This window comes from Diabrotica virgifera, chromosome 10, assembly GCF_917563875.1.
Source record: "Diabrotica virgifera virgifera chromosome 10, PGI_DIABVI_V3a".
In the NCBI taxonomy this organism is placed as follows: domain Eukaryota; kingdom Metazoa; phylum Arthropoda; class Insecta; order Coleoptera; family Chrysomelidae; genus Diabrotica; species Diabrotica virgifera.
The window spans coordinates 129109706-129125688 of NC_065452.1; the positions used below are offsets into that span (position 1 = coordinate 129109706).

A 15983-nucleotide genomic window follows, 5' to 3' on the forward strand; every position below is an offset into this window, starting at 1 on the left:
CACACCTCATGTTTTTGAAAAATAAATATTAATTTTACATGTCTTCATACACAAATTTTTATATAAAAAAACAAATATGAATAGTAGAACCCCGATTATCCTTGCGCTGATTATCTGTGCTATTATTTTCCATTACTTAAATTGCATTTTTGGGGTTTTATCGAAATAGCATCACTGTAAATCACTGTACAAACACTCTATGCATTGTGAAGGAGATGTATAATGCAATGTCGATAGTAACAGTGCTCGGGGAATCCCTGGAAATCATTCGCTGTCATTTGCCGCTGTATCTTACAGCGAATGTGTGAGATTTAGTTGCGGGCTAGAGAAGTGTCACTACTTTGCTATATTTTTAACACTTGTCTTTGTTTTCAAAATGGCAATAACCAGTGATAAACGCAAGAGAAATGCTTTATCGCTTGGACAAAGGTGTGTATAATACAGGGTGTCCCGAAAAGATTGGTCATAAATTATACCAGACATTCTGCGGTCAAAAATAGTTCGATTGAACCTAACTTACCTTCGTACAAATGTGCTCATAAAAAAAGTTACAGCCCTTTGAAGTTACAAAATGAAAATCGATTTTTTTCAATATATCGGAAACTATTAGAGATTTTTTATTGAAAATGGACGTGTATCACTCTCATGGCAGCAACATCTTAAAACAAAATTATAGTGAAATTTGTCCACCCCATAAAAAAGTTATGGGGATTTTGTTCCCTTAAACACCCCCAAACTTTTGTGTACGTTCCAGTTAATATATTTTTGTGTTACCCTTAGTTAAACACAACGTTTTTAAAACTTTTTTTACCTCCTAGTATTTTTTCGATAAGTCAGTTTTTATCGAGATGCGGCTTCTTTTTCAATATATTTACGTAAACATTTTATGGGGGTTTTGTTCCTTTAAACCCCCCAAATGTTTGTGTACGTTCCATTTAAACTATTATTGTGGTACCATTAGTTAAACACAGTGTTTTTAAAACTTTTGCCTCTTAATCTTTTTTCATAAGTCACCTTTTATCGAGATGTAGCTCCTTTTTCAAAATATACATAAAAATGTAAATTATAAATAAAGTTTCAGATTATTAACAGGTCTCTATAATCGTACTTAACCATATACAAATATGTGGTGGATTCGACAAATATTCAAAATATCTCGATAAACACTGGCTTATCGAAAAAGTACTAAGAGGTAAAAAAGTTTTAGAAGCATTGTATTTAACTAATGGTGCCACAATAATAATTTAATTGGAACGTACACAAAAGTTTGGGGGGGTTTAAGGGAACAAAACCCCCATAAAATTTTTATGGGGTGCACAAATTTCACTTTAATTTTTTTTAAGATGTTGCTGTCATAGAAATGACACATGTCCATTTTCAATAAAAAATCTCTGAGAGTTTTCGATATATGAAAAAAAATCGATTTTCATTTTGTAACTTCAAAGGGCTGTAACTTTTTTTGTGTGCACTATTGTATATAGGTAAGTGAGGTTCAATCAACCTATTTTTGACCCCAGAATCTGTGGTATAATTTATGACCAATCTTTTCGGGACACCCTGTATATACTTACTTTTTACTTAATCCAGAACTCGTTTACCTTTCGGTGTGAGTTATTACGGAGTTCTCCGTCGTTTTCTTCCACATTTCCTTCTATCCACGGCCAATGCTTTTATTTCCTCCCATTTTATTCCTCTTTTGTCGGCCGCTTCCCTCACTTCTTCTGTCCACGTCTCTCTTGGTATTCCCCTCTTCTTTCTTCTCATATCTCTCGCTTCATCTATTTGTCTTACTATTTTCTCTTCCCTCTTCTCAGTACATGTCCGAGCCATCTAAGTTGTCCTTGTTCGATTGTTGTTGTAACTGGGTGTATTTTCAATTTTCTCTAAAGGTTTTATTTCTAATTTTATCTTTCCTTGTTTTCCCCTCTATTGTTCTCAAAAATCTCATTTCTGTGCTTATTAGTCTATTCTTTTGCCTTTTTGTTAATGCCCAAGATTCACAAGCATAGGTTAGTGTGGGTTTCACAATCTTTTTTAGTATCTCCGTTTTTATATTCTTAGGTATTTCTTTCTTTTTTAAAAAGTTACTCTTAATAATATTGTACAGCTTACCAGTCTTTGCAATTCTTTCATTTATCTCATCTTCTAATTTTCCATCCCGGCTTATGATTACCCCCAAATACTTATATCTGTCTACCTGTTCAAGTTGCTTGCCATCTACTTCTATTTCCTGTTTTCCTTTTTGTCTTCCAGTTATTATTGTTTTTGATTTTTCTTTGTTGATTTTCATGTTTCTGATTTTTAGCTCTTCATGCAATATCTTTATATTTTCTTGTAATTGTTTTTCTGACTCCCCAATGATCACCAGATCGTCTGCTTAGCATAGTTCTGTTATTTGTATCATCCTCAGCTTCCAATATCCTACATTATATTTTCTCTATTTGTGTTTGCATTCTTTTATTACGTCATCTAGTACTAGGTTAAAGAGTAGTGGGCTCAGGACACAACCCCGTTTTTAGTTTAATGTTGCTGTCGATTACTTTTGATTTTTCATTTCTTGTCCTTACATAGCTTTTCGTTTTTTCGTATAAACTCTGGATGCATCCTATTAGATCTTGTTCAATTTTTCTCTTCTCTAGTATTTTCCAAATATCTTCTCTTTTAATTCTGTCGAAAGCTTTTTCCATATCTATGAAACATACATGTAAGAGCTTTTTCTATTATTTGTCTTATTATGAAAATCTGGTCGTTCGTCCCTCTTTCTTTTCTGAAACCACTCTGGCTCTCCTCAAAGGTGTTTTCTAGTTTTTCTCTTAGCCTGCTTTCTAGTATACTAGCATAAAGTTTTCCTACTGTGCTTCCAAGTGTTATTCCTCTATAGTTTGAGCATTCTTTGCTATCTCCTTTTTTATACAATGGTGTTATAATGCCTATCTGCCAGTCTAGTGGTACTTTCTTTTCATATTTAGCTTGGTTCATGATGTTTAGTAATTCTTGTTGTCTTTCTTCATTCATGTATTTGACCATTTCTGCAGTTATATCGTCATGTCCCGGTGCTTTTCCCATCTTGATTTTGTTGATTGCATTTGTTAATTCTTTTTGTGTTATATTTCCTATCTGTTCCTGTTGCTCTTGTGGAGTGTGTTGATTTTTGTTTTGTTCTACCTTATCTCCTTCTACTTGTTCCACTTCCAAGAGTTCTTCAAAGTATGCTCTCCACCTCTCCATAATCTCATTCTCTTCTGTAAGTATGGTTCCATTCTTATCCTTCACGTTTTTCAATGTATTTAGTTTAAAAAAAATCCAGTGTCCACGTGGACCAACTTTCCAACCACGTGGGAAGAGTCCTGTGTTGCCCTGGGTAACATCCAGGCATATCTTTAACATCACATGAATTTTATATAAATATGTAAAACAACTTAATCATTTACATTTAAAGGGTTTTTACCCAATACATTTTGGTGGCTCAGGCATGCAATTTTTGTAAGTATGCCCTCTTGTTTTTTAAAACCTACTTAATTTTAGGGCTTTTAAACACTGATGATGGATTTCTTAATCCGAAAACGTTGTGTATTGTGACCCTTATTTAGGGTATTTTAAAATATACCTTTTACAAAAACCTGGTATTTTTGTGATTTATGGTATACAGCCAGTTACAGGAAGTTTATTTTCCTCGTGGATTTTGTATTTAGTTTTGGTTTTCTCATGCTCTTAAGTGTGTTATAGAACAATTTCTGGTTTTCACCGAATGCTTCTGTCAATTTATTTCCAAATTCTACCCACGTTCTGTCTTTGTTAATATATAGGTATCATAGATGTTATAATATATATCATAGATAAAAAAATAAATGTATGTTCGGAATATCTGTGCATTTCAATTATCTTTGCCACGTCCGGTCCTGTCGAGCACAGATATTCAGGGTTCTATTGTACTTACTACTAATTTTTTTTTTTTAATTACTTTACTGGTAAATTGTAAGATATATAATGTTTACAGAATTAAAACCAGTGGTGTATGAACCCCAGTTCTTATGTGATATAGCATATCAGAATTACTCAAAATATAATGTTCCTTCTCGACCAAATCCATATCGTAAGCTTGGACTTATGATGAAAGTAGATAGCATGGAGAGTATACCATTTGCAGTAGAAAGGTTCTGTTATGTCTTCAATCCATATTCTCATTTTGAAACAGGAACTAAGATACATCTGCCAACATGGGACACCAATAAAGAAGGTAAGCTTATTTATTTTGTGTAGTTATTAGTTTTTATTGTTCTGTTCATTCCTTACAAAAATTACTGATACAAATTGTATAATTTAATATTATCCATTGTGGCAAACTATTTGGGATCACACTGCCACAAAACTCAAAGAATGCCTAGGTAAAGTAGGAACCACACTTATCTTACCAAGTGTCATCATCAAGCGACTCCAATATACTTTACTTATGTACAAGAATATCTTCAACAAGGAGGCTGCTCCGATGTGTACTAATGGCAACTCTCAATTATCAATGAAACATAATTATTATAGAGTGCCCAGTATACCAGAACGAATATGTATCTTACAGTGTTACATGTATCTTACTGTCTCTGCATGTCTTCTTCTTTTTAAAACTTTAAAAGGGTAAACCCTGTAGTTGGCTGTATACCTTTGTTAAGACAACGTAGAATGAAGTAAACACTTCTGTTGTATGTAGGTATATAAATTTATTAAAAAATTCTTAAAATTTATCCACAAGGGAGTGGAAGTACAACAAAACGTTTTCGGTCAAACTGACCATCCTCAGTGTAAACGTCCAGTGTACAAGTAATTGAAACTAGCCATTTGAATAGGTGTAAAACCTCAAAATAACATTATTGCTACATTATGAGCTGTATAGTAATCGACAATAAGTCGATGTCTTAAGATTAAAAATGGATCACATGTGGATGTATGTCATCCTTGCTCGGAATTTGCACAAGGTTGTGATCAGGTGAGAGGTTAAAAACCAACGCACATGTGATCCATTTTTAATCTTAAGACATCGACTTATTGTCGATTACTATACAGCTCATAATGTAGCAATAATGTTATTTTGAGGTTTTACACCTATTCAAGTGGCTAGTTTCAATTACTTGTACACTGGACGTTTACACTGAGGATGGTCAGTTTGACCGAAAACGTTTTGTTGTACTTCCACTCCCTTGTGGATAAATTTTAAGAATTTTTTAATAAATTTATATACCTACATACAACAGAAGTGTTTACTTCATTCTACGTTGTCTTCTTCTTTTTCTCCTAATGGCGCTACAACCCTTTGTGAGTCTTGGCCTGCTTAACAATGTTCTTCCATTCTGCCCTGTCGGATACTTTCCTTCACCACTGCTAGCCTAAGAGCTAGTGAACCCTCCGACTAACGGTCTTCCTGTAAGGCTAGAAATTTGTATAGTGATAATTCATAGCACACAAAGGCTAAAAACCATGACCCGGCAGGCATCAGCGGTGCACGTGTATCTACCAGGTGAATCGAAAAGTGCAAATTTAGGGGGTAAAATAAACTTTCTCCTGTAAGGTTTCAATTTAAGTATGTGTTTGAGTAAGTCATTTAGAAGAAATCTGTACAATGACAGGCGATTCTGAAGAGCATAAGACCTTGCCAGGCGAGGGAAAAGATTAGGGGTTTTTCCTAAAATTATTTTTTTGCATCGAACAAATTTTTTTAAGTTTTTTGAATCATTCCAAACAGAAAAGGTCTTTAGTGATTTTTCTCTTAATAGTTTTTGTTATATAAGCGATTGAAAATTTTGAAAATTGCGAAATCGGCCATTTTTAACCCTAAATCGGACATTTATCTAAAAATTTCAAAGTTGCCAAGGTAGGTAGATATTCTTTAAACATTGATGAAATCCCAAAGAGTTTTTTGCAATACGACATCGGAAACCCCTTTGTTTTTTAATTTCTAATCAAGCGGGCGCGACACTAGTGTAAGTGAGGACGTTTGAGTTGGCATAAATTCATTATCTCGAGAATGGGCAAATTTCAAGAGAAATCCTCAGCCAGGTCGATTTTTATTTTTAAATTAGGACTTTTTGGCATATATATAATACTAGTGACGTCATCCATCTGAGCGTGATGACGTAATCGATGATTTTTTTAAATGAGAGTAGGGGTTGTGTGATAGCTCATTTGAAAGGTTATTTAATTCTATATTCACTAATACAAACATTAACATAATTATTTATACAGGATGTACAAAAAAAATTTTTTTTATTAAATTAACTTTGATTAAATTTGACAAATAGAAGAAATTTTTTTTTGTACACCGTGTATAAATAATTATGTTAATGTTTATATTACTGAATAGAGAATTAAATAACCTTTCAAATGAGCTATCACACAACCCCTACTCTTATTTAAAAAAATCATCGATTACGTCATCACGCCCAGATGGATGACGTTACTAGTATTATATATATGCCAAAAAGTCCTAATTCAAAAATAAAAATCGACCTGTCTGAGGATTTCTCTTGAAATTTGCCCATTCTCGAGATAATGAATTTATGCAAACTCAAACGTCCTCACTTATACTACAGTGTCGCGCCCGCTTGATTATCAATTAAAAAAACAAAGGGGTTTTCGATATTTTATTGCAAAAAACTCTTCGGGATTTCATCAATCAATGTTTAAACAATATCCACGTACCTTGGCAACATTGAAATTATTAGATAAATGTCTGATTTAGGGTTAAAAATGGCCGATTTCGCAATTTTCAAAATTTTCAATTGCTTATATAACAAAAACTATTAACTTAAGAGAAAAATCACTAAAGACCTTTTTTGTTTGGAATGATTCAAAAAACCTAAAAAAAATTTGTTCGATGCAAAAAGAATAATTTTAGGAAAAACCCCTAATCTTTCCCCTCGCCTGTCAAGGTCTTATGCTCTTCAGAATCGTCTGTCATTGTACACATTTCTTCTAAATGACTTACTCAAACACATACTTAAATTTAAACCTTACAGGAGAAAGTTTATTTTACCCCCTAAATTTGCACTTTTCGATTCACCTGGTAGATACACGTGCACAGCTGATGCCTGCCGGGTCATGATTTTTAGCCTTGGTGTGCTATGAATTATCACTAGACAAATTTCTAGCCTTACAGGATGACCGTTAGTCGGAGGGTTCACTACCTCTTAGACTATGCCTGATGTTTATGGTTTTAAGATCCGCCTCTACGTCGTCTATCCATCTTTTATGGGGCCTTCCTCTTGTTCTATTTCCTTGAGGCTTACATCTCTGGATTACTTTTACAGCTAGATTATCTGGCATTCTTTCTAAGTTACCAAGCCAGTTTAGTCTTTGTCACTTTACAAATCTAACAATATCTGCGCTCTGCATTAGTTCATCCAGATCGTGGTTCATTTTAATTCTCCACGAACCATCGCTGCAATGGGTTGGTCCAAGTATCTTCCTTATACACCAGGGAAATAAGGCAAAAATATACCATGTTCGGGACACTTGAGCAGCCAGGTTGCAAATGGGTTTTTTGGCTACTATATACCTAATACATTATAAATACAAAAATGCCCGTCACAGTTTGGACGAGAAATTTAGTTATTAACAAATAAGGGTCAAAATGAGAGTTTTTTCGTTTAAATCGCTACAGGTAAAAATAGGGTAATTAAATGTCTTATTTATAATATTTTTCTTTTAGTAGATGAGCCAGGGTTTAAAATAGCTTTTTTGAATTTTGGTCCGATAATTTGTTGCTTCGGATATTGCAAAATAAAACTAAATATTCGAAAATAAAAAATTTGCTATAACTTTTGCGAAAATGAATTTAGGACTTTCATATTGCATGAAAAGTGGAATCAAACAGTCCTTACAATGCACAAAAAATTTTAAGACGATGCTTCAATTAGTTTAAATTTTATTCAATTTGTTCATCCCAAAGAGCTTTTTTTTCGCAATGTTATTGTTCAGAAAATAATAATGATACAGCAATTCTGTGAAAACAACATGAAAGAAGAATAGTCATGTTTTCAACGCATTTAAAAAAATTATTAAAAAGTCATTTTTATCACTCAGAAAACATTTTACTAAAATAGAGTCATTTTTGGCTTATAAACAATTTGAATCACTTTGTTAATATTGACTGTAGGCTAAAACTAAGATGGAATTTAAAAAACTGGTATTTTTATACGAATTTCTAAAGAAAAACTTTTCGCCTAGGTTAATTACGGTCAAAGTTAGCCACTTTTTTTATTTAATTGACGGCTATTTTGTTTATAACAATTAAGCAACACGCTTAACAATTATCAACAATTATCTTGGGTTCAACGCATTTCAAACAGAGAAGTCTTAAACAGAGTAGGTCAAGGCGAAGGTGACTTAATGAAGATGATAAAAAAGAGAAAACTTGAATATCTGGGGCATATAATGAGAGGTAGCAGATACAGGATGCTGCAGTTAATACTCAATGGAAAGATCGACGGAAAAAGGGGAATTGGTCGAAAGAAATATTCATGGCTCCGAAACCTTCGTCAATGGACTGGCTTATCAGCAGATCAATTGTTACATGTCGCACAAGATCGAGAACGATATCGGCAAATTGTTATGGAAGCTACCCACGCCTAAAAATTTGAGCACGGTACTTAAAGAAGAAGAAGAATTAAGCAACCTAACTAGAGCCATTTTGAAGTTGAAGATATATAGGGTATGTGTAAAAGTTGGAGTAAACTTTGAACCTCAACAGAGTGGTTAATAAAGCTTTAAAAATGGCGTCCGAACGGAATTATTTCGTGGTCGGTGGAGGAGAATTACTAAAATACGTGCACTCAAAAAATGAAACTGATTCTGCAAACATATGCTGCGATTAATATCGCTGGAACTTGTTGATGGATTTTGATCATAATTTTTTTAATTTGTATGTACTCGTAGTCTTATAGAGTACGTTATGTACACACAACCCCACCTAACATTACAAAATGTTAGGGGGAACTCCCCTTATTACTCAGGAATATGAAAAATAGATTACGACCGATTTTATTTATGATTCTTGTAAGCTTTGTCTATAAAATTGTTAAATTTTTCATGACAATAAAGCATATTTCTATTCTATTCTATTCTATTCTATGATTCTAAGACCTACCGAATATACATATAAATTTCATAAAAATCGGTCAAGCGGTCTCGGAGGAGTATGGAAACTAACACTGTGACAGTAGAATTTTATAGATGTAAATATATAGATGGCTATTAACAAATAGGGGTTGGTGATAGAAGAGTGAAAATTAAGGGTTGTATGTATTTTTTAATTCTACATCATATAAAATTAAGGTAGATAATATTGTCCAAAAAAATAAAAAAAATGTCAGGGGGGCAACTTTCCTTATAACTTATGGGTATAAAAAATAGATTAAAACCTCTTCAACGTCCTACAGGATAAACGTGTAAAGTTTTATAAAAATCGGCCAAGCCGTTTAGGAGTAGTATGGTAACTAACACTGTTACAGGAGAATTTGATGTATATAAAAGTAACTACGAATTAAATAATAAAAGTGGCTAACTTTGAACCTAATTAACCTAGGCAAAAAGTTTTTTTCTGAAAATTTGTATAAAAATACCAGCTTTTGAAATCCCAAAGTAGATTTACTCTATAGTCAATATTAACAAAGTTATTCAAATTGTTTAGAAGCCAAAAATGACTCTATTTTACTAAACATTTTTCGGAGTGATAAAAACGACTTTTTAATGATTTTTTTCAATACTTTAAAAATATAACTTATTCTTGCATGTGGTTTCCACAGAATTGCTATGTCATTATTATTTTCTGAACAATAACATTGCGAAAAAAAGCTCTTTGCGATAAACAAAATGAATAAAATTTAAACTAATTGACAAATCGTCTTAAAAATTTTTGTGCATTATATGGAATGTTTGACTCAACTTTTCGTTCAATATGAAAGTCTTAAGGCCATTTTCGCAAAAGTTATAGCACATTTTTTATTTTTGAAATTTTAGTCTTATTTTACACTTTCCGAAACAAAAAAGGATCGGAACAAAATTCAAAAAGTGCCATTTTAAACCTTGGCTCATCTACAAAAAGAAAAATATAAATAAGGCATTTAATTACCCCATTTTTACCTGTAGCGATTTAAACGAAAAAACTGCCATTTTTGACACTTATTTGTTAATAACTAAGTTTCTAGTCCGAACTGAGACAGGCATTTTTGTATTTATAATGTATTAGGTATATAGTACCCAAAAAATCCATTAGCAACCTGGCTGCTCAAGTGTCCCGACAAAAACCTTATTTCTCTGGACTATTAGTATTTTTCGCTCAAATATTCTCAGTTGATTTTCATCAGTGGTTGAGATGGTCCACGTTTGACATCCGTATGTGACCACTAGTCTAATTACTGGTTTGTAGATTCTAAGCTTAGACTGACGATTCAATAACTTACTTTTCATTAAGTCTTTGTATGCATAAAAGCATTTATTACCGCTAAGAATCGGTACTTGTATTTCTTGACTGGTGTTGTTGTTGTCATTTATTATTGAGGTCAAACCGGCAAGTCTGTTTCAATTCAATTTATTATTGAGCCTAGGTAGGGAAAATTGCAGACATATTCGTAGGTATGGTTGTCTACCTTCAGATTCTCATCTTGATTCGACTTTGTGCATTCCATATTATTTTGTTTTACTTCGCGTAATATGACCCGTATGCACGCCAATGGTGAATATAAAATTCTTAATTGTATGTCAAAAAATGCGCAATAACTACCTCTTAAATCCTACCAAATTGCATTTGCATATCTCAACCAGTTTTAGAGCAATAAATAAATCGTCAGTTTGTAAGAAAAAATTCAACATCCCTTATATCGGAAACGAAGCATTTGCGGACATATGTTTATAAAGCAAACGGTCATTATTTTTCAATGCAGAATTACTCCTTAAAGTTTGTCGTACTTATTTAGAAACACCCTGTATTGATGAATAACATGGCTAGTTGTTAAAGTACCTAACTTTGTTATTATCCCACATAAGCGAATGAGTCGAAAAGCAAAATGTTAAGAAAGCCTAAGGCTACAGTTGAGTTTTAATTTCAATATTTTATATACGCTAGAATATTCCACAGGATGTTCCAAACTTTGAGGAAAAACACACTATCATTGTTACACCCGGTATACAATGACACTTACCTGTTTAGCAATAATGTTATTACATCGATATTCTTGAAGAATAAAGCTATAATATACTAAAAAATCACTCAAATCGGACAACAGGTTTAGGAAATACGAGACATAAGAAATGTCCCATTTTTAAGGTGGTGCGTTAATGTTGATGCTTAGTGTATATAGCAGCTTCCCGTTTCAGCTCTATAGCTTTTTCGCTTAATACCCTTTTGTTGCGGCTTATTATGGCAACATCATCCGCATATGCGCATATTTGCATAGATCTTTTATTAATACAGCCGTTCATATCAAATTTTCAAACAACAGCTTCTAAAGTTAGATTAAAAAGTGTTGTTGATAAGGCATCACCTTGCCTAACTCCATTTTCAAAATGTCTCTGTCATATCTCCATCCATTCTCACCAAATCTTTGGAATCCTCCCAAAGTCGTTCGTATAAGTTTAACTAACTTATTGGGTATCCCTAACATAGATAGTTGCTTTAACATCTTTTGTCGATCTGCTCCATCAAACGCCTGTTTGAAATCGATATACAAGTTGTAAATTGGTATGTTTATATTCAACACATTTTTCAATATGTATTTGATCTATAGTTGACCTCTTTGGTCTGAAACCACATTGGTATTCACCAATCATTTCTTCCGAAAACGATTCCAGGCGGTTGTATATAATTCCTGTTATGCCCATAATGCCTTTGTACATGTACCCCCGCTAATAACTCTTAAAACCAGCTTTACATCAAGGCTATGCAAGTCTCATACTATGCAAGTCCGTCTTGCATATCATATCTGTTGCCTATCCTGACCTTTTTACATCAGAGCTATTTCTGTGCAATTTTTGAATATCACTTTCATTGTTGCCAACAAAAGAAATATACCAAAACATTAACTTTAGATATTTCAGTTGGACTGAAACATTAAATATATTAAAATTAACTATTTAGGTGGGAAATAAGCCACAATTAAATTGAAAAAAATAATTTTATTAACATAAAAATATAATCATAAAAATGCCACAAGGAAATAGCTTCAGAACAACATTAAATATATTCAAGTATAATTCCCAAATTATTATTACTTCCAATAAATAACATTTAAATTTACACAATAAGGTTAAGTTTTATTCTAAACTGTAAATTTTGTTATATTGGCAACATGAAATTTGACAACTTGCATCAAAATAGCATGAAAAATAGAACATATTTTAACGTTTCGTCTAGCACAGGAGTTGCATGGAAATAGCGCGTGGGCATGCGCAGTTGCATGATGTGTCTTGCATGGCTCTTGCCTAGCATGAAAATAGCATAATGTAAAACTGTCTTTAGTGGTTGATGAGGGTATATTTGTGTAAATAAAAATAACTTTAAAATGCATTTATTTTTGTTGTAGATATAATAGTATCTTTTACTAAAGGATGGAAGAATCAGAGTAACTTCTTTATGCTAGGAATTGACGTATATTTTTCAAATTTGGCAGAAGATATTGTATACTACAGTGGAGGCCAAGGTTATTCTTATTTTTTCCTCATGGATTTGAATGGTAATGTCATTTATCATCCTTACTACATGCGAGTCTCAGGAAATACCTATTCCATATTTATTGATTTGGAGCATATCGAAAAAGTGATAAATGTTGAGACCTTAAAAAATAGACTATTAACTGAGAAAAAGGGAATTTTCCAAGGTTTTAGAGAAAATAATACTGATTTGGTAAGTTTTTAACATCTTGCAATAATATCAATTATTTTTATAATATAATCTTCTTCAAGTGCCATCTCCGCGACGGAGGTCGGCAATCATCATAGCTATTCGGACTTTGGAGACGGCTGCTCTGAAAAGTTCATTTGATGTACAGTTACGATCACTGAATAGTTTACACCTTAATTTTTATATTGTAATACTGTAAATTTGCAGTGTCGTACGGATTTGATAAATGTCAAGTCAAAAATTTCAAAAAGTGAATGCTTGTCAAAAATTTCGCGAGTGTTGAAAAATAAAATAACGATATCAAACCTCAAACTCCTCCAAAATGATGCCCAAAAGCAAGAGCAATTGCCAAACTCGAAGAAGGTTGGTTTTTAAGACAAGTTGCTACAGATTTGGACGTGAGCCACATATGTACAGCTGGTTCCTAAAAAAACTGATACGACGCTTAGTAAGATTTGATCATTTTGAGCAGTGTATGATTGATCTGACATTATATTATGTATATTAATTATGACAGACAAATAATAAAATAAACAAACAAACCAGAGACATGTAAAAGGATAGACTTGACTAGGGATATGCCTAGTGTGACCAACTCCAATGCAGTCCAATTCGGGACAAGGCTGAAAAAAATACCAGAAATCCGGGACTTTTCAATAAAAATCGGGCCATTTTTTTTTCAGAACTTCAATATCATCATTTTATTGATTATTTAACATTTTTATGTTGTCAATGATATTTTTGATAGGATTAAGCCACAATTGGCTGTAATAATTACATTTTTCTTAGTTTTTTTTTAATCCGGAAATCGTTCTCAAAAAAGGAAAAATCAACTGATGTTGAATTTTCATGTAAATAGGTATTATAACCTTAGGTTAATATAAAAATGTAAGTGTCATACAATTGTGGCTTCTTCTTCTTTTGGTGCCTATCCGTATCGAATATTGGCGATCATTCTGCCTATAATTATTTTATTAACAGATGCTTTAAATAGATTAGTTGTTGTGGTGGAGAACCATTTCTTCTGGTTCTTTAACCATGATATTCTTCTTCTCGCTATACCTCGCTTTCCCAATACTTTGCCTTGAAAGATTATTTTCAGTAATCTGTATTTATTTCCGTTTCTCATTATGTGTCTGAGATATTCTAACTATCTCTTTTTAAATGTAAACATCACTTCTCTTTCTTTTCCCATTCTTCGTAGTACGGTCTTATTGGTTATCTTATCCATCTATGATATCCTTAGGATTTGCCTGTATAGCCACATCTCGAAGGCTTCAAGTTTTTGATTAATCCCATCATACATCCCACATTGATGTGGATTAATCCCATCAAAATATAATTGTCAAAAATTCCACAAGAAAACAACTTCAGAACATTTTTGTGTTGATTACTTCTTACTATCATATTTGTCGCACGACTTAATTTGCTTAACAATGAGAAGAAAACCTCTAATTCTTAGCAAAATACATAATGTACCAGTGGCGACGCGTGACTTTTTCTAAAGTGTTACCAAAACCAGATGTAAAAAAATCCTATTTAAAAAATATTTTGAACCTCCCAAGTATAAGTTTTTGTTTTCAATCCTGTGGGATAAAATTAAACAAATCACTATTCCCAAATTATATGTATGTAATTATGTATATGTAACAGGTATAACAATAAATAATAAACAAACTAAACATATTATTCTACCATAAAATTAACATAAAAAAATGAACAAGTAGGAAAAAGAGCAGATGTTGAAAACTATTGTTTATATTTTAATTCTTCCATTTTCAATAATATCATTTTTTTCTTTAAAATAATAAATAAAAAAATATACAAGTAGAATGACTTTTCAAGTAGTTGATCAATTACGCAATACGTAGCAACACACTTCCATGTTTAAATGCACGCACACTGTAATCTGTAATAGGTACTAAACATACTAAACCAACGTTTTACCAATCTTCGAAATGGTAACAGTACTGATATGCACCGCGTGCCCGCGCGCCGTCTCTAGACCTGTCGGTCCTTCAAAATTTTCAGAGCTAGTCCCGAGCGATGGCGAGGTTTCTCCTGCGTTACAGTTACCAGTGCTAATATTGGTAACGGCATATGATAACGTGTCATGGATTCACATATCTCGCCAATATTTTCGTGCGTCTAGTTGGGTATTTACTGAATTAGGTACTATAACAAGTATTTCTATTACCCGTGTTGAGCTGCCCCCCCCCCCACTTGCAAAAATTAAAAACAAATAGCCCTGATTTATGAGCTATTTATGAGCTCTCATATTCCGCAAACTAAAAATTTTGAGCTCGTTCCACTGAGCAGGAATTTAATAGGGGGGGCTGAGTCAGCCCCCCCCCCACCACTTAAAAATAGGAATATTGAATCGGTTTTTGCGGCAGAATTACGAGCTATTTATGAGCTCTTGAAATTATATAGTTTCGATTTTTGAGCTCATCCTCTTCACCCCCAAACAACTCTTTAATTGATTTAACTTAAGAGAAAAATGCTGAGAAAACTTAAAATATATCGTATTGCGGATATAGTTCCTATAGCGTATATACTCTAAGAATAAACTATTAAATCACGTGCATTTCGATTATTGAGCTACAACCCCTTCGCAAGAAAACCACCCTATCTTCCCGGCTTAAGAGAAAGTTGTACTTAAAATGCATTCAATTAATTATTTGGCGACTACATATCATTTAATAATTTATAAGCTTCCAAGTTACGCGCATCTAAATCAGTAAATTGCAATTTATTTTGTATAGTGCAGTCACTGAAAGTAAAAATCAACGATTACCTTCAATTTCGGTGAACCTTCATCGATTTTCACGAAAATTGGTAAGTGGTTAGAGGATACCTCAAGAAGCAAAGGTGACATAGTACCACCTTGCGCCTTTACCCTGAGGGTGGACACCGCCCCTTCTCGGGGGTGAAAATTATTTTATAAAAATAACTGTACAAATCTATAAAGGAACAAATTATAAGCAATATTTATTATATAAAGTTATTAAAATAAGTCAATACTTGTTATTAAACATCAAAAATTTTAATTATTCGTGAAAAAAATGCATGTTTTGAAGCGGTTTTTCGTAAATCACTC

At 32.8% G+C, this 15983-nt stretch overlaps 1 protein-coding gene across 1 annotated transcript in view; it reads left to right on the forward strand.

Moving 5' to 3' along the window:
• LOC114341114 (VWFA and cache domain-containing protein 1) overlaps nucleotides 1-15983 on the forward strand; it is a 77433-nt gene that overhangs the window by 26693 nt on the left and 34757 nt on the right. The window contains exons 6-7 of the mRNA XM_028291896.2: nucleotides 3998-4237; nucleotides 12567-12886. Of these exons, the coding sequence (XP_028147697.1) occupies nucleotides 3998-4237; nucleotides 12567-12886 (560 nt within the window). The remainder of the gene's footprint in view (nucleotides 1-3997; nucleotides 4238-12566; nucleotides 12887-15983) is intronic.